Source organism: Ictalurus punctatus, chromosome 14, assembly GCF_001660625.3.
Source record: "Ictalurus punctatus breed USDA103 chromosome 14, Coco_2.0, whole genome shotgun sequence".
Classification (NCBI taxonomy): Eukaryota; Metazoa; Chordata; class Actinopteri; order Siluriformes; family Ictaluridae; genus Ictalurus; species Ictalurus punctatus.
Window position 1 is genome coordinate 1,109,709 of NC_030429.2, and position 19,669 is coordinate 1,129,377.

General features: G+C 38.3%; 1 protein-coding gene across 3 annotated transcripts in view; it reads left to right on the top strand.

The window, feature by feature from the left end:
* Positions 1–18,988, top strand: part of lrrc17 (leucine rich repeat containing 17) — a 32,518-nt gene extending 13,530 nt beyond the window's left edge. For 2 of the 3 annotated variants that reach the window (XM_017484601.3, XM_017484600.3), the window contains 3 exons: positions 947–1,743; positions 11,130–11,285; positions 17,817–18,988. In XM_017484601.3, the coding sequence (XP_017340090.1) occupies positions 1,026–1,743; positions 11,130–11,285; positions 17,817–18,244 (1,302 nt within the window). In that variant the 5' untranslated portion in view covers positions 947–1,025 and the 3' untranslated portion in view covers positions 18,245–18,988. Of the gene's footprint in view, positions 1–946; positions 1,744–11,129; positions 11,286–17,816 lie in introns of those variants that run through there. The other variant, XR_008397827.1, reaches the window with a different exon arrangement.
* The last annotated feature ends 681 nt before the right edge of the window (positions 18,989–19,669 follow it).

The following is a 19,669-nucleotide window of genomic DNA, read 5'->3' on the forward strand; positions in this document are numbered from 1 at the left end:
GTTTTGTTTATATGAAATATGGATTTGTTAATTTTTTTTTCAGGATATAAACTTGGCACACATATACATGTATTTATAAACGAAGCTTTAATTAAATCTGTCCTCAATTATATCTGACCTATTCAAAGTCTAAAAAAACAATAACAACAGCTCTAATTATAAATATATAATATATTAATAATATAAATTATAACTGCAGGTGAGGTGTACAACAGTCAGTTTACAACCTGATTTCATCCTGATTTCACCCATAATTATAAATATATATTTTATTTCATGTTATTTTATTTCAAGTTTTCCTTTTATGCAACATTAACACTTCACTGCAACTTATTTTTTAGATTTACTGAAATAATTATTTTTATATTTATACTTGCTTTCCTTGGATCTTGGACTTAGCTTGTTGAATGCATTCCTTTTACTGACTTTCTATCTCAACACCTGCAAAAATTATGGTGTTTCGTGTAAATTAGATGTATATGATGGTAAATTGGCACTTGCTATATGCATATAACATGTAAATAAGGGACTAGTGAACAGGAAATCATACCCAGAGCTCAGCTCTTTCATCAATATGACAGTTTTATGAGAGACACAAAGTTTTCAATGCCATTCAATTCTGCTTTTCTTTTTTATGCAACTTAGATGAATTAAAGCCAATGCTACTAATGGAAAATAATTATAAATATATCTGTAGTTATACAGAACGGGTGAGCTCTCCTTAGCAACTATAATCAGGATATAATATAGCTATAATATAGTTGTTAAGGAGAGCTCATACATTCTGAGCGCCATAAAATATAATGTGTTTTTGCCTTCATTACAGGTAAAAAACACAGTACATTTTATGGCGCTTTTACAGCCTTTGTGCAAGTGAGAAAATGTTGGTATGATGTCTATTTTTCTCTTCACCTTTGTGTGAATGTACATATTTGTTTTTAATCAGGGACTGCAACTGCACCTGTTTACTCGGATAGCAGTGAGGTCTCCAAAAGGACTGAGCTGACCCAGCCATAACTCTCACCATGCGACTCTTCACTGGTTTGCTGCTGCTAGTCCTGTTTATAGTGGCTGAGGCGCGGAGGGGAAAGAGACTAGGACAAGATAAATTGCGGGGCAGAAGCAAGTCAAACTCTGTTAAGCGCTTTGCAGGCAGCTGCAAAGAGTACATAGAGAATGGTGATAAGTTTCTTGACTGCCAGGACTGCCATTTGACTGCTGTCCTGCTTGATTGGCCAGAGGATATTGACCATCTTTTGCTGGCACAGAACAGGTTAAAAGTGTTGCAAGACAACACCTTCAGTCATTTTCGAAACCTAGTGAGTTTGGATTTGCAGCTGAATGAGATTTCACTAATCATGGAAGGTGCTTTTAGTGGCCTAAGCAAGCTCACCACCTTACTGCTCCAACACAACCGCCTTCAAGTGGTTTCTGAAGCCATGTTCATCCCCATGCCTCGACTTAGATACCTGCGCCTTCATGACAATCCATGGACATGCAACTGCCAGCTGGACAGCCTGGTCCACTTCCTGCAGGTGCCAAGCAACCGTTACATGGGTAACTTTGCAAAATGTGCAGAGCCCACAAGGTTTTGGGGGCAGCAGCTGAAGACGCTGGATCCTAAGTTGCTGTGCATGCCACCCATGCAGTCACAAGTTCATCTACCTAGACTGCATTCTGATACAGCGTTGCTGTGCCACATTCGTGATTTTCCCAAACCGCTGCTTGACTGCAGGAGCAGAGGTGAGAGCACCACAAAAACCAGTAACATCTTTTACAGGGTAAATGTTTTCAAGTGTAGGCATACAGTTCTTGGTGTTGCCAGAATTCTACAACTCCAAGTTCTGTTTGTTTATATGGAAAATCCAATTTTTAGATTCAGCTAATGTCAGCATGTTGTAAATATGTCCCAAACCACACACTAGAAATTTGACATACCGTTTAGGAGAACAGTAGGCAATTGGAAACACAGACTTTCCCAACAGAAGTCAGTATTCAGAAATAAAAGATCTTTGAACACTATAATTGACCAAAGCAAGTAAATTGAGAGGAGAAAAATATTTTAGAAAATAAGGTTTCTCTTGGTATTTTCCATTGGTGTTGGCATTCTGAAAATGGCATAAAACATTTGCACAAAATAAAAACCTAAACATTTAAGATTCAGATTCAAAAAAGCAAAGGATGTTTGAAGAAGTTTGTCTTTTGCAATCTTTTAAAGCTGCTTAAAGGCAAAATTAGGTAGAAAATTAAACTGATTTACTTCACCTGCAGGCAGTTATGTGAACTCCATTCATCTTAACTGAGGACAGATTTGATTAATGCTTTATTTATAAATATAGATTTATGAATATAAGTTCCTGCCCTGAACCCCCAGTGACAAATTTAGATTGGTAAATAAATAACATTATATATATTTTTATATATATATCTATATCTATATCTATATCTATATATATATATATATATATATATATATATATATATATATATATATATATATATATATATATATATATATATATACCCGTCCAGGTACTTCATGTATTTACTGCCCCTACCCAGTTCAGGTATTTCATGTCTGGAGAAAGAAGAATGAAGAAAGAATACTCTGTCCACAGTCAAGCATGGTGGTGGCTCAGTGATGCTCTGGGGCTGCTTTGCATAATTTTGATTGCAACTGTATATACAGCTCTGGAAAAAATTATGAGACCACTGAAAATTTTTCTTAAATCAGCATCTTTACATGTATGGCAGTCATTCCATTCCAGTGTCTGTTGAATTCCAACACAGGCACAGCGCATTCTACTGAATGAGATCCTGATTAGGTGATCACCTGAACCAAATTTTATTTAATGAGGAAAAGCCTCTGCTTTTATAAAAACTACTGCAGTGGTCATCACTATCCTCTTGCAATAGAACCAGCTGGATGGCAAAGACAGTGCTAGTAGTACCTCAAAAGTAATTGGAATAAAAAAATAACTATTAACCATGCCAAGAGTTGAAAATTAAAGTTTGGAGTGAGGAAAAGGAGGATTCAGTTCTGGCTTTACTGGCAGAGGGATACAGTGAGCGTTGGGTTGCTTCCATCCTTCCTTAGAATTTCAAAGATAGCGTTTCATAGGAACATGGTCAAGCAGCAGACACTGGGGACAACAAAGCTACAGACCGGCAGAGGGTGAAAATGACTCCACTAACCGGGATGACCACCAACTCATTCGAATGTCACTCAACAACCATAAGATGAGACAAAAAGACAAAAAGAACGGCAAACGGCAGCTGGGGTGAAGTGCATAGCGAGGATGATTTGAAACAGGTTCCTAAGGGCAGGGTTGAATCGTGCAAAGCTAGAAAAATAGCCCTTCATCAATGAGAAGCAAAGAAGAGCCAAGCTGAGGTTTTCAAAAGACCGTAAGCATTGAACAGTGGCGGACTGGAGTAAGGTCATCTTCACTGATGAGTCAAATTTTCAGCTTTGCCCCACACCTGGTCATCTAATGGTTAGACAGAGACCTGGACAGGCCTACAAGTCAGTGTCTCGCACCCACTGTGACATTTGGTGTAAGATCGGTGATGATCTGGGGTGCTTCAGCAAGGCTGGAATCAGGTAGATTTGGGCAGAAAATGACAACTGGTCAAAATAACAAAAAAGCAGCTCTAACTGGCAATATTTTTATTTGGAATTTGGGAGAAAGGTTATCAGGAGTTAACAGAATACAAGAAAAATGTTTACTTTACCCAACACAGTAAAACCAGAGAAAGTGATAATTTTGCAATGGTCTCTGCAAATGTCATTCTAATTTCAAAGGTTAGTATTCATATATGGTTTGACAGTTGATCAGTCTGTCATATATATATATATATATATATATATATATATATATATATATATATATATATATATATATATATATATATATATATATAGTGGGTGTAAAATATATATATATATATATATATATATATATATATATATATATATATATAAAATCACTCATGCTCTCACTCTCTCTAAATAAAATCCAAAAAGTATTTTGGCTACATAGTACAGACATTGCTGCCTTTAGTTGGTGTTGGATAGATGGTGAAAAGTGGACTTTAATTTCTTTAACTTTAATATAATTTAAGTCATATTAGATCTACTAATCTAAGTCATATTGTGTTAGTCTCTAACACAAATTATGAGACAGGCACACCTTGACCAAACATAACCTTATTTTGATAGATTTTGCACCCACTGTTACTCTAAAATATACAACTAGGAAGATGTTTTGGGGACTTAAATTTTTTTGGGGAGAGTATGCCCAGACCCAATAAAACATATATCTATCTATCTATCTATCTATCCATCTATCTATCTATCTATCTATCTATCTCTCTCTCTCTCTCTCTCTCTCTCTCTCTCTCTCTCGCTCTCTCTCTCTCTCTCTCTCTCTCTCTCTCTCTCTCTCTCTCTCTCTCTCTCTCTATATATATATATATATATATATATATATATATATATATATATAAAGAAACATCCTCTCACATTCAATTGCTTTTATTTCCAGCAAATGCCTTGACATGTTTTTATATTTGTATTAATATAAAAACATTCAACAACTGAGACATAAACTGAACAAGTTTCACAGACATTTGAGGAACAAAAATGGAATAATGAGTAGTTTTATTCTGAACAAAGGGGGGGGGGGGGCATATCTTAACCACTGAGCTACCGCTAACATTTATTTTTGGTGTGTGTCCCTGCAGCGGTAAAAATAGCAAATGACAGAAATAAAACAAACAGAAATTCGGCAGCTTTCCAGCCCTAATTTGCTCATTCCCCTGTATTCCTGCTGCAGACTCTCACTAAACCATGTGCCCAGCTGCCACAGTAATGTCTGTGGGGCTCGTTACAAAAATAGTCATTTAATTACACTGTATTTGCAATAGAGAGTGCTATCATACTTTCCCAGGAAACATCTTGCCAAGGTCTTACCAGGTCACTGCTGGTTCTGACTGACAAGAAAATCTCCAGAGAATCACCTCGAATCAGTCAAATCCTCCTCACAACAAACCAAACATGAATCTATGCGACAGAACCCAATTTGTTTTTGGGTTTTTGTTTTTTTTTGCATTTTTTACAATTACCATCCATCCATCCATCCACCACTTACTCATTTTCAGGGTCATGGGGGAACCTGGAGCCTATCCGTATCCTTCCCTATCCCAGGAAGCATCAGGCACAAGGCAGGGTACACCCTCGCCAGTCCATCGCAGGGCTCACACTCACACCCCCATTCATACACTACAGACACTTTAGACACACCACTCAGCCTACCATGCCTGGGAGGAAACCCCCACATGGAGAACATGCACACATGGCCGCGGCAGGAATCGAACCACGGACCCTGGAGGTGTGAGGCGAACGTTCTAACCACTAAGCCACCATGCGCGATTACAAAACAAAATCAAAACTATTTATGCACCATTAACAGTTATGAAACTGAAATTTAAAACCAAAATAGAAAATGAAATAAAAATAATAACTAGCAAAATTTTTAAAACTATAATAACCCTGCATTGAACTATAAAATTTCCTTTATATGGACAGCAACTCCTCCTGGAAAATGACACTTCTTCCTTTCTATGAATACAACAATGCCTCCGACTATTGGTTAGGACTATGATAGGACAGTGACGGCATTTTAGTGCAGCATGAGGGCAACACACTGATGATAATGAATATTTATTCCACATTTCAAGTCAGTATTAATTTCCCACAACACTCCCCCCACATCTGCTTCAGCTTAAGTATGTGCGATGGTGAGCACACTCAAAGGAAAGCGCTATCTACCCTCTTCCACATACATGACTGACAGGAGAGAGAGAGAGAGTACTAATAAAGTAATTAAGGCTAATGTGCTTAGCCTTTTAAAAGGGTTCTACTTTGAACATTTTCCTCTTAAGGAAATATTTTGTTCTACACAGAACCATTATGGGGTCACCCAGAGATTAATTGTAGTAGGAGGAACTTGTGACCTCCTGATTGCTTTTCTGTTGCACTACTTTGAAGCCTGTAAGATAAAATACTTAATAAAGAAGTTTAGCTTTGTTTTTCATGCTGCCTTCCTTTTAATGGAATTACTTTTAGTAATCAGCAGTCTTATTCAGGTTTATCAATGTATTTTATGTGGTTGATGTTAAATTCCCTCTTAAAAAATTTAAATTGCACCCTTAAAGGTTCTGTATAGAACCCTATAACAGAATACTACCCTATCAAAAAAGGTTTAAAGTAGAACCCTTTTAGTCGACTAAAGACCATTAAGTACTTAAGTACGACATTTGTGTTGATCACAAGACTTTCACAAACTGTGTTTAAATATTATATTTCAAACAGGCCTATACCCAGAACATCAGCAACAAAGCTGAACCAGTACACACACTGTCCTCTTCTGTCTGTTCCACTGTCTCATTATTAACATGGTGCAGTAGGGTTTTTAGGGGACATGATGAAAGAAGAACCGATTAAGAACGATGTGAGGTAAACAGATGCCTTTCAAAGCCAGTAAAAATGTTTAGCCAGGAAACAAAAATATTTTCTTTATCAAAGTATTTCTTTCATGCTGTGCACTATATTGTGTTATCTCTTCGTTTCTGCATCCAAAGCTGGCCATTTCTTAAAATATCTCAACAATACTATCACACTTTGTAGGCCATGATACTGTAGCACTACAGTACATTAACACCCCTGTGCACAATGACATTTGAAGTACCTACAAAATAAACTAAGACAATTTTACTAGCATTGTACATGGTGTGAGCTCAAAGTCAGACCCACAGAAGCTCTGCCTCTGACTGACACAAGCTGTACAGTACTTACTCTGCTGAAATATGACCATAAAGAGCAACAGACCACAGCCAATGCCAGGGCTTGGTGGGTTAAATCTTTGGCAGCTGGACCTTGTCTTTCAGTGCAGTCAAATGAACAACAGAAGGATCTGGGCTTTCTCTGCTCCCCTCAGAAAAGCTGAGTCAACACTGCAGCAGAGCAAAAAAGCCTCACCATGATCCCATTATGGCCTGAGATTGGATAGATGACTGACTTGGGATTTCATTTCTCAGCAAAAACCCCACAGACATCTATTTTTGAAGAAATTGTGCAGTAACAGAGGAAGAGTCTTGTAATATTTATTTCAGCTATTTGCTTGAGTTAAAATAACAACATTAGTTTATAGCTCTTATAAAAAAAACACTAAAACTAGAGCTAGGACTCCATAAAGATGATATGATTAGTACTAAATACAGATTATAGACAAACTACAGAATTATTTGTTGAACGTTTATACAGTAATCTGTTATCATTTGTTTAGTTGAGCTTTCCTTAAGCTATGGAGCAGGTGTTCTGGTAAAGTTGAGATAGGAAAGGAAACATGGGCTGTGTCTGTTTAACATGTCAGTGATTCTTCTGCCCACAAGGGTCCTGATGGCATTTCCTTAGTTTGCTAGATGATTGATGTTTCACATGGCCATTAAAGTTTCAGTTTAAAATGTGCTGCATAAAATTGGTACCAGTTTACTTAATGGAGTAATACATTAGCACGCCTAGGAAGGTTTGTTGGACAGGATGACATTTACAGACTGTATTTGAAAACACACACAGCCATAACTACTCATAAAATAAACAATGGGAGATTTCCATGGCCATGACTTGCCTCATTTGTACTTACTACATAGTTTCAGCCCCTTAATCCATACAAACATAGACAACACAGAAGCTCACTTTTAGCTCTAGTACCAGTAAGTATTATTAGAATAAGAATGCCTTTACGGACCACCAATGTTGACCAAAGTGTACCAGAGCCTTGAGCAATTACTGTGGGAGATTTTCCATCTATGGTTAGCCAGTTGGAAAGTATTTTGCTCCAGGCTTTCCAGTTTGATCCTGAGCTTAGGATACTGTCATGTCTTGTACCCCTTAAAAACATGCTACTGTAGTAGGTGAATTGGCTATACTAAATTGTCCCTAGCTGCGCTGGACACCCATGGACACCCATTTGGACTGACTTTTCCCCATATATGCAAATCCTTATGACAAACTTTAGTGCCATGAGTCCCCCTTTGTGCAGCGCACTGTGGAGCATGTGAGCGCTCATGCTTCTCCCACGTGGACAGTTGTGACATTTCGACACGTGCATCTGTTTATGTTTCTGTTATGTCTCCTCCCCGTCCTGTCATTGGTTGTGGTGTCACATGTGTCTGTATTGCCCTCAGCTGTTAGCAGTTACGAGGCTGATCATGTCGGCATATATACCGCGTGCCTCCCAACACTCAACGCGGAATATTAGAGTAGATAGATTAGATGATTTAGCTGCAGATGTGGTTCATTGTGAATGTCATAGTCATAGCCCATGTCTTAGTTCATGTTTAGGTTCGTTAGTTTAGTTCACGCTGGTTTCTCCGCTACCAGTCCCTCACTGTTGTTTATGTTTCTCGTTTTGTTTATCGACCCTGTTTTCCGTGACCACAACCTTGATTCCAGCCTAGCCCTGTGTATGCCTGTTTGCCAATCACCTGACCTCTTGCATGTTTTGGATTACGTTTCTGGATCCCGTTTTGGATTTACCTGCCTGTGTTTCTCAATAAAGAAAACCGTTCCAACTGTGCTTGCATCCGTACAATCTCCGTTACGTCACGATACGTGACATTTAGTATACAAGAATGACAAGAAAACCCTGAAATTATTGGTACCCATCATTTTAAAAAGTGCAAAATTAACTGTATAAAATTATTATAAAAATAATTCTAATTATAAAAATAATTAAGTAATAGTATTTTTTCTCAAAACATACACTCACTGGCCAATTTTTAGGAAAACCTGCACATCTGCTTGTTCATGCAGGTATCTTATGCATTACATAAAACAGAGGTTCCTTTTTGGGCAAATGTCCGCAAATGGCATAAGAGTAAAAATCTGTTTTAAATTTTGTTTAGCCTATTTCTATATTTGTTTAGCTTTATTATTATCCATCCATCTTCCATACCGCTTATTCTACACAGGGCTGCAGGGGAGTCTGGAGCCTATCCCAGGGAACTCGGGGCACAAGGCGGGGGACACCCGGGACAGGGTGGCAACCCATCACAGGGCACAATCGCACACGGCCTCACACCCATTCACACACTCACAATTTGGAAATGCCAATCAGCCTATAACGCATGTCTTTGGACTAGGGGAGGAAACCAGAGTACCTGGAGGAAACCCCAGAAGCACAGGGAGAGCATGCAAACACACACACAGAGATTCAAACCTCCAACCAAGGAGGAGTGAGGCAAACGTGCTAACCATAAGCCACTGTGCACTATTGTTGTTATTATTATTATTATTATTAGTAGTAGTAGTAGTAGTGGTGGTGGTGGTAGTAGTAGTAGGAGGAGGAGGAGGAGGAGGAGTGGTAGTAGTGGTAGTTGTTGTAGTAGTAGTGGTAGTAGTAGTGGTAGTAGTAGTTGTTGTTGTGGTAGTAGTGGTAGTAGTAGTGGTAGTAGTGGTAGTAGTAGTGGTAGTGGTAGTAGTAGTGGTAGTAGTGGTAGTAGTAGTGGTAGTGGTAGTAGTAGTGGTAGTGGTAGTAGTAGTGGTAGTAGTGGTAGCAGTAGTAGTAGTAGTAGTAGCAGTAGTGGTTGTAGTAGTAGTAGTAGTAGTATTAGTAGTAGTGGTAGTAGTAGTGGTAGTAGTAATAGTAGTAGTGGTAGTAGTAGAGGTAGTAGTTGTTGTTGTAGTAGTAGTAGTGGTAGTAGTAGTAGTAGTGGTAGTAGTAGTTGTTGTTGTAGTAGTAGTATTGGTAGTAGTAGTGGTATTAGTAGTACTAGTGGTAGTAGTTGTTGTTGTAGTAGTAGTAGTGGTAGTAGTGGTAGTAGAAGTGGTAGTAGTAGTAGTAGTAGTAGTAGTAGTCGTGGTAGTAGTAGTAGTAGTGGTATTAGTAGTAGTAGTGGTAGTAGTACTGGTAGTAGTGGTAGTAGTAGTAGTGGTAGTAGTAGTAGTAGTTGTTGTAGTAGTGGTAGTAGTAATAGTAGTAGTGGTAGTAGTGGTAGTAGTAGTAGTTGTTGTAGTAGTAGTAGTAGTAGTAGTGGTAGTAGCGGTAGTAGTAGTGGTATTAGTAGTAGTGGTGGTAGTAGTGGTAGTAGTAGTGGTAGTAGTGGTAGTAGTAGTAGTAGTAGTGGTAGTAATAGTAGTAGTAGTGGTAGTAGTAGTAGTAGTAGTTGTTGTTGTAGTATTGGTAGTAGTAGTAGTAGTAGTAGTAGTAGTAGTAGTGGTAGTGGTGCTAGTAATAGTAGTAGTAGTAGCTTTGCAGTTGCAGCTGCATTTGTGGTTAAAGTAATCTTGAAAGCTGCAGGCATGGCAGAACCCACTCTGAGAGAAATTTACTGCCTTGTTCTTTGTCTGTGTGTCTGTTCATGTTTTTTTGTTTGTTTGTTTTTTTTTAGCATTTTCATTATTTATCTCATTTTATGGCAGCATATTCTTGAAGTATATTTTAAAAAGCATTACTTTAAAATATACTTTTTTAAAAATACAGAAAAGTATATTGTAACTGTATTTACAGAACGTACCCAGAATGTACTTTTAATATTCTTCACATATTTAAATGATACCATTTATGCACTTAAGTGTTTGTTAAGGGTTATGAGAAACCATCAGAGTCAGAATGCCAGACCAGTGCTGACATTTCTACCTCTGGGTTTCTGTTTTTTCAGTGTTTTCAAATGTTTCTAGTGGCATATCTCTAGGGTTCATATTTTATTTAATTTAGAAAAAAAAATCTGTTTTAGGCCACACCAACAGGTTAAAATCTGAAGAAATATAGAAATATGATATTCAGATATAGATTAGAGATTAGAGAAATATAGATTCAGATGCAGTTAGCTTTAGTCACACCCCTAATGTATATTTACATAAGTATATGGAAAGTGTGACCACAATATATTAAGTAAAATTAAGGGAAATATTTTCTCCAAACTCAGGGTAAAAAAAACTCTATGAGGACGATCCCTGCTCTCCATTCCATACAACCAGCCTGTACATACACCAGCTGTACTTTCTCTGTTGTACATATATTAATGATAGTAACAGTTAATTAATTATACGCTCTCTTTTCCAGGGCTGAATGCTGTACCACCTGATATCCCAGAAAATACTGTGAAAATGGACCTTGCTTTTAACAACATAACACAGTTAAGGCCTAAAGAGTTTGTAACCATCAAAGACTTAAAGCTGTTGAACCTCAGCTGCAACAGTCTGGAGCGCATTGACACAGGTAACAGTTCATAGGCTGTTCAAGTCGGGAATTTCCACTGGGTTAAGTTCATCATCATTTTTATAAATTACAGAGTCGGGTTCTGTCAGTTTGTATCTTCATTGTTCCATAATAATTAATCGCTAGGTGTCCATAGGAGAATCATATGTTTGGAATTACTGGTACCCTTCAAGAACAGGCAAACATGACTATGTAATACAAACATTACACACAACGCTTTTGATCCCAGCACAAATGGAGAGGGAGAGAGACAGGGGGTGAGTAAAAGAAAGGACAGTCAAAACAGGATGAGTGTGAGAGAGAGAGAGAGAGAGAGAGAGAGAGAGAGAGAGAGAGAGAGAGAGAGCAAGCAGAGAGCAAGCAGCAAAACTCCCTCTTATCCACATCTGAAGGCGAACTAATAGGAGACACCTGTGCTCCGGTGTATCTCCTTTCCAGAGGAACGTTGGCACTTGCCCTGCCTCCCTCATCAAGTCACCAAAAATATATAAATAAATTGGGTTGTCAAAAACTTTGACCTTGATACAAATACCAGGTAGAGTATTGTAATTTGTGAAAATCTTGATATCAAAATGATACTTTGACCAAAAACAATTTAAAAAAACAAGCTAAATACATTTTTTTTAAAAAGGAAACAGACACACACACACAGAACACACCAAATTCTGATTGTTAGCAGTATATTGCAATTTCCTCTTTTTTAAAAAAAAATTAAAGATCTTCATAAGTTTCATTTTGCATATAACGAAATAATTCAAATACATTTTCATTGAATATATTTAACATTTAATATTAATTATTAATTATTAATATTAATATTAATCCAATAGTCAAAACTCAAAAACAAGTAGGTCTATAAAAAAATGGACCAGCATGGACCTAATGTGTTCAGTCAGTGTAGAAGAAGAAACAGAAAAAAAAAATCTCTGATTGCAAAAGTATGCACACCTTTTAACTAAATCGTTAAATTAAAAAACTATTTTGCTTACAATACAACTGTTTGGGTAAGACACTACGACCTTAGCACATCTTCAGTTGGCACTTTTATTCCACTTCCTTGCAAAAATGCTCCGGTCTCTCCTCTTATCCTGAAGAGAAGCAGCCCTCATTTCTCTGAACAGATAAACATAGTGGTGACGATGATGGGATTGTTGTTCACGCGTGGACAGAGGCAGAGACAGTCACATGCTGAGTATGTATAGCAACACTGAAAGGACAGAATGATCACAACATCCACAGCGGTAACAGTGGATCTGTTGTTAGTCAGTGTGCATAATTAACTAAGTGCTTCAGAAAAAAGGAGAGAGACAGACTAAATTACAAAGAAAATAACAAGTGAAATGGCCACAACAGAACAAGTGCCTGAGTTTGACAGTACTAAATAGGATTTTGATTCCTATTATACTTATCTAAGTGATGAATTGCAGCAAATAAAATTGATAGTGAGAAAAAAGGACGTGTTCTTGAGTGTTTTAGAACTAGTGGAATATGGCCTCGTGTAATGTCTAGTTGAGCCAGCAAAAGTAATTGACTTAACATACCAGGAATGTTAAGTCAATTACATGTCAAACCCAAGGCAATTCTGATTGCAAAACGCTTCAGATTCTACCATTGCAACCAGTGTCCTGGGGAAATGATATCTTATTACATTCTGAATGTCTTGCAAGTTCATGTGAATTTGGAACAGTTCTAGGCCTCGCAGAAGTTATCACATAAGGTTATTCTCAGGAAAGGGCCTTTCTTTTAAGAAAGCCTGCGATGTTGCCATAGCGTTAGAATTAGTACACAAGAACACCAAAGAGTTGGGTGCTCAGACAAGCATAAAGGACATGAGTGTGCATAAGTGCAAATGTCTGTGGAGGCAGAGAGAAATATAGAGGATGTGGGAGTTCTTGGTACAGCACCAAAAAGGGGTCCAGCAGCAACTTTTTAACAAGCTTAAAAGCAATTGTTATCATTGTGGTGAAGGCAAGCACCACCCCAATGCAATGTCATTACAGCCATGAGAAATGCCAGAACTGTGAGAAAATTGGCATGCATGTAAGAGTCACAAAACTCAGCATTCAGCCAAAGCCCAGTATGTGTCAGGCGATATATCTGAGACACAGTGTGCAGTGGATGATGAACATGAGGGTCACACAGGGATGATAAGAATGAAAGCATTGGCAAGAGGATGCCTCTGGTGGGTGGGGCTTGACAAAGATATCCAGAGCTTCATATGCAAGTGCTCTCCATGTGAATTGAGGTGAAACCAACCCCCATCGCTCCTCTTCATCCATGGTCCTGGGTGACAACACCTTGGGATTCATGTAGACTATGCAGAAATAGAATAATTTCTTAGTGACTGTGGATGTCCACTCAAAATGGATGGAAATTTTCCCCACTCAGCTGACCAATGCAGACAAGACCATAAACCTCTTGCTTGGCTTACTATGGATTCACAAATGAGCTGGTATCAGACAATGGCCCACCATTCACCTATCACCATTAACAGTAAAGGCTCTGTAGTGAAATGATTGTCCTTGTCATTTCTCTGAATAGTAAAACATAACAAAAATGTGCTTCAGAAATGCATGCACACCAATGTGAACTTGTTTCCTATGAAAAAAAAAAAAAAAACACTTTTTAGATTTACCTCTAGTCCCAGCTTCTCCATCTCCGGAACCACCATCACCAGAGACACAGGAGACACCACTCTCCACGGTTTCAGGAGATTGAGGTGGGAGTGCACTGCCAATATCCATTTGCCTGTTCTCATAGTCAACTTCTCTGACTCACTGTCTGATTCACTCCATGAGTAATTTAGAGCTCAACGTGGGTAGTAAAATGAGTATCTGTGGGGTGAATTCCCATAGCCGAGCACCCCTGTTGTACAGTTGGGATTGCCTTTCTTGGGCCTGAATTTTTCTTTATTAGGTGACTTAAGGTGTGGAGTTCTGCTCTCTGGTCCAGAATTTCCTGAATTTAATTTTTGCTGTTAGGACATCCCTCCTCCCAATTATCCCTAATGATATCTGAGACACCACAAGGTTTGTGTCCTTTGAATGTGGAAAACCCTGTGGAGGCTTATGAGACCTCTCATACTACTTACAACAGGAGTTCGAGCCACTTATCCCAATTACAAGAATAATACTGAATGAACTTACAAATAATATTTGTAAGCATTTGATTAAACTGTCAGACCAGCCCAACTGTTTGTGGATGGTAAACACTGGTGCAAATCAATATAATCCCTAATAATTCGTACAGCTTGCGAAGGATGCAAGACATAAATATAGTGCAAAGGTCAGTCAGGATATCTTTTGGGATGATGACTCGGAAAGCATGCCTCCGCAATGATGCATGCCCAAATGTTGTGAAGCATCATGGCTTCCAGGTATAGCATTGAGTCACAAAGCGGTGTCCTCATGCAGTCCGTTCTAATGGCCCAATGAGGTCCATGCCAATCCTTTTGAAGGGGACCTCGATAAATGGAAATGGGTGCAATGGCAACCATAAATGTAAAAATATGAAGTCGCTGAACTACCGCGCAGAGGAGCAGTGGTGAAGCACAACCCATGTTAAAAAAACCTCCACAGGTATTTTGTAATTTTATGTTTCAAACAGAGATGGCAAAAGAGAGGTGAAGTTCAGTACTACAGCTTTAATAACTGAAAAGTATACCATAGGGATTGTGCAACAATAGGCTGGATTTGCTGACCATCAATCTCACTTGGATGAAAGTGAGTCTCAGAGCCTTGTCGCATGACTGTACCAAGGGGAAATCCCAGAAAGGGAATCCTCACAAAGTTTGGGGGATGAGGCAAGGACTAACCGCCATTTATATGTTTTGCCCCTGAAATTTAATAATAACTATCACCAGCGGGTACTCGTGAACATCGTTGTGCTCACACCTCACCTTCACCAAGTGTGCATTTTCCAATGCCTCTCACTGAATCAGGCTTTGATGGACAGAGGTCTAGTTACACACTGAGGCCACCAAGGCCAGATGTGTACACCTTGTATACTCACTGGCATGCAGTATGTTCCTGCTCGAACGGGAGAGGTCTACTGCACATCAGGGATCAGGATCAATGTCCCCACTTCCCTGAGGGAATTCCGATCCTGGAAAGGCTTGGTTTCCAAGTTGGTTGCCTCGTCTGCAAAACCTGCCCAGGCTTTCCCCGGTCCTGGTGGGCATGGAATGTTCTACTTGTGTTGAGAGAGAAGAAGCTGGGGAAGACATCAGAGGTTTCTGGAGTGCCTGCTGTTTCTCAGCCTGCTCCTGTTCAAGGGCTTCAAAGCTAGAAGTGCTTGTATTTGGTTTGGTGGAGGGTGGCAAGGGACTTTATGATCCTACCGAGTGGGGAGGCTTCCTTGGCGGTGTTTGAGTCTTCCAGGATCCAGAGTTTCGGCACTGCTGCAGAAACCGTTGTGTAAGAAGAAGACTAAGGAGACGGGCAGCATTTTAGCAGAGCTCCAGGCTCGTGTTTATTTGCTCAGTGCATCTTCAACAACTCAATAAAAAAAGACAAACAAACAGGAAAAGGTGACATCACTATCTTGAGGCGTTTTCCCCATTCAAGTGTAAGCTCATGTTCTGCAGCGTGTGTGTAAATTCAACACAGGTGAGAATCAGCACGCATTACTTGTCGGTTTAACCCACCTCCTCTCTCTCTGTAGCTGATGCTGAATCACATGGTGGGAGAGCGTGCATTTGGTGACATTAGAGGCAGTTAATACATAAGGCATAGTACATGACTGCAGCCAGACCCTCTCAATTTTCCACTCAATTAATTGAAAAAACACTTACCTTTTCTCTAACAAAATCATAATTTATACTAATATGAATTTCTCTTATATTAGAACTTTTTACATATTAGTATTTTTCTAAAGAATATTTAAAATAAGTTCCAAAAAATTGTCATCCAAATAAGCTACCAAACAATGCTCTCTAGGAAAAAAATACACAAAACAACCTTAAAATATGTGCTTCCTGCCCAACTTTTCCAACCACCCTCTGAGGCTGAGTAAGCAGGAGCTCATAAACATGCTGTAACTGGGTTCAGGTGTCATGGAGGAAAAAATGCTAGGAGTTAAAAAATAAATAAATAAATAAATAAATAAAGGACATGTTTTACAGAACATTTTATTGAGACCATGAGATCCCATTTTAAGCCATGCTCAGAATGCGCTTCTATATCAGAATGGCGTGGAGTTAACTCAGTTGTTAATGAACAATTAGAAATTGAATCAGTATATTCAACTAAAGACTTAGACCTTGATCTTATAAACAACTATGGAATGGATTTTACTGTAAAAGGATTTGTTTTTAAACATCCAAAATGGTAATCAGTCCCCAGCAACAGAAACAAAAACCAAACCAAAACCAAATATTGACATACTGAGCTATAAATGATCCAGGCTTTCAAATGTGCCCCTAAAATGGAGATAATTGTTATCTTATTTTTCTAAACAAAAAGGCAGGTTTCTAGTAGTAACTCCTAAGATGAATGATAGATACTGCAGAGGCAGTCACAGAAAGTAATTTTCACCATAATCTTCCTTTCCCTAGGGCTGCTAGCTGTATTTATGACATAAGACACAAGTTATTCATGTTTCCAGTAATTCACAATAATGAATAATTCAGGAAGACAGGCCCAGAATTCCAGTCAGCTGACAGATAAAAAAAAATGCTCATTGGAAAATCAGTAAGTAACACACCTAAGGTATACAAGGGTGAAACTTTTCACTGTTATTATCACAACTGAGATAATGTATTCCATTTAGGCAATGATAACATTTATATGGAGCTTCTTTTAGTTTCATTATATAGCTGCCAATACTAGCAAAAACTTTAAATAATTATGACTGCACTACTTACATAACACCATAGGGAAGAAGTCTATTAAACAAGTTTATTATACAAGGTATATAAAAATACAAGCATTGATTGAATATAAAAGGATTTACAGAAGCAATGGAATGAATGGGCCCATAGCCTGGCGTTGGAGACAAATGGAATCAGACTCTCCCTTAAAAATCAGACAGTTGAATCCCTGATCTGATGATAGAATCTCTCAGAACTTAGGGGTCCTCATTTTTTTTTTTTTTTTTTTTTTTATACCTGTGAGCCTGCATTGAACTGTTGTACTGGATGAGTTAAACCAATATTTGGGCGACAATTCTTACTAATACAGCACCAAATTTCTGCTACATTCTACAACATGCAGCAACATGCAACATGCAGTCAGAAATGTACAATAAAAAATAAACAGTTGATTGCATTTTGGTTCGTTTCAGCCTGACAGACATTTAATTTAATTTTACTGTACATGAATGAAGTAAAAAGAAAAAACTATGAATGCTAATCCCAGTCCCTCACCCTAAATTAAATACTGATAACTTTTGATGATGGGTTAGTTTATCAGATTTCTTACCTACTTTCAGTTGTGAGATAAAGTTATTTAGTTTGTTATTTAGTAGAAGTTAATTAGCATTAACAATCCAGGTGAGCTCACCCTCTGTTACCCTCTCTTTCCACCCTCACAGCTGCATTTTCTGGCCTTTTGCACCTAAGAGAGCTGGACCTATCTAACAACAGCCTGCACTACTTTAATTATGGTGTCCTGGAGGACCTTTACTACCTAAGGACACTGTCTCTAGGTGGCAACCCCTGGATTTGTGATTATAATATCCACTACCTGATCTACTGGCTGAAGCACCACCCAGCTGTGGAACACACTGGCCTGGTGTGCAGCGAGCCGGCGGAGTTCCACGGTTGGCCCGTCGAAAGTTATGTGAAGACCTACAATGCTGAGTGTCCCAAAGACAAGCAGGTGGACCTGCACGGAGGAACTGGTCCCACAGTCACTACATCACAAGAGCTTAATGCAGAGACAGTGGAGAATCCAGACCTGCTGCCCAGCCCACTCCGAAAAAAGGGACCCAATAAGTTTGAGATTTATCGTCTGAGTTAAAATTATGGATTTTTCCTGATAAACTGCAATCTTTTGCTATAGAACAATTCTGATTCATTCTGCACTTGATCAGGGAAAAAAATAGAGATCGACCGATATTGATTTGTTTTTTTTATAACCCTATACCGATTATTTGTATGTTTATGTGCACAATAACCGATATGCAGAACTGATATTTATTTATTATTTTACTTCTGTTTTGGACACAATGATAACACCACCACTGAACTGAACATGAACTTATTTATAACAATTTTGTCAATTTCACTTCCTCCTTGCATACAAAACAATACAAAACTCTTATTTATACACCAATAAATAGAGGGGTCTGAAATAGTGTAAAAAGATTATGTGACTCTGAATTTGTCTCTATTTTTAGCACCAAGCTGCTTAGACTACATATCAAGCATTTATGTAACACATCTAATTTGTATATTAATGGCGCTTATGGTCGTCTTGTGCGCAATTCTCAAAATATCATTTATCAGTGGATCCGATATTTCAAACCTGATAACCGATTATGGAAAAATGCATAAATATCGGGAAAAATATACATAAAATCGATTATCGGTCGATCTCCAGAAAAAAAAAACTTTTAGATACTCTTTATTGTAGTAAAAGAAATGTCTTTTTATCTTTGTATTTTTTCCAACTTGTAAAAAAAAAAAAAAAAAGAATCATAATGTATTTTTTCTACTGTTGGATTTCTGATAATAAAATAGGATTTTATTTCTATTGTGATAATGTTCACAAAATGCAATTCAGGCTTACAGCATAACAGCGCACACGCGTACACTCATGCTCATGTTCACATGAACCCTTTGATGTAAGTTACACATAAGTGTTTTTAATAAGGAAGCCTATTTATTAGACCACTTTGGCTAAATTCTAAACAATTCCAGATGACTGCAGATGTTCAACAGCCAGCATTTTCTCTGATCTAGACCGCTCTTTTAGCACAGTGCAACATTCCTCTAAAAAAGCTTTGGAATCCTAGAACACACTTCAGTCTCATGCCAACCCTGGAGAAAGCTATCTTTGGTGAAAATACATTACATTTACATTTATTCACTTTGTCCAAAGCGACTTACAAATGAGAAAAATACAAGCATAGCGATATATCAAGCAGACAACAATACAAGTAGTGCCACCATACAAGATACATTAATTGAGTTCCAGAAGAAGCAAAGTGCACAGAGTAGAGGTGTAAGTGCAATCTTTTTTTTTTTAATGGATTGGTTAGGTGTTCACGGAAGAGGTGGGTCTTTAGCTGTTTTTTGAAGATGGTGAGAGATTCTGCGGTCCGGATTGAGATTGGAAGTTGCGCCACGCTGAGTGGGAACTACTAAGCATCGGTCGCTAATCAATCGCAGATTCCGTACGGGAACGTAGGCCTTCAGGAGAGAGTTGAGGTAGGATGGTCTT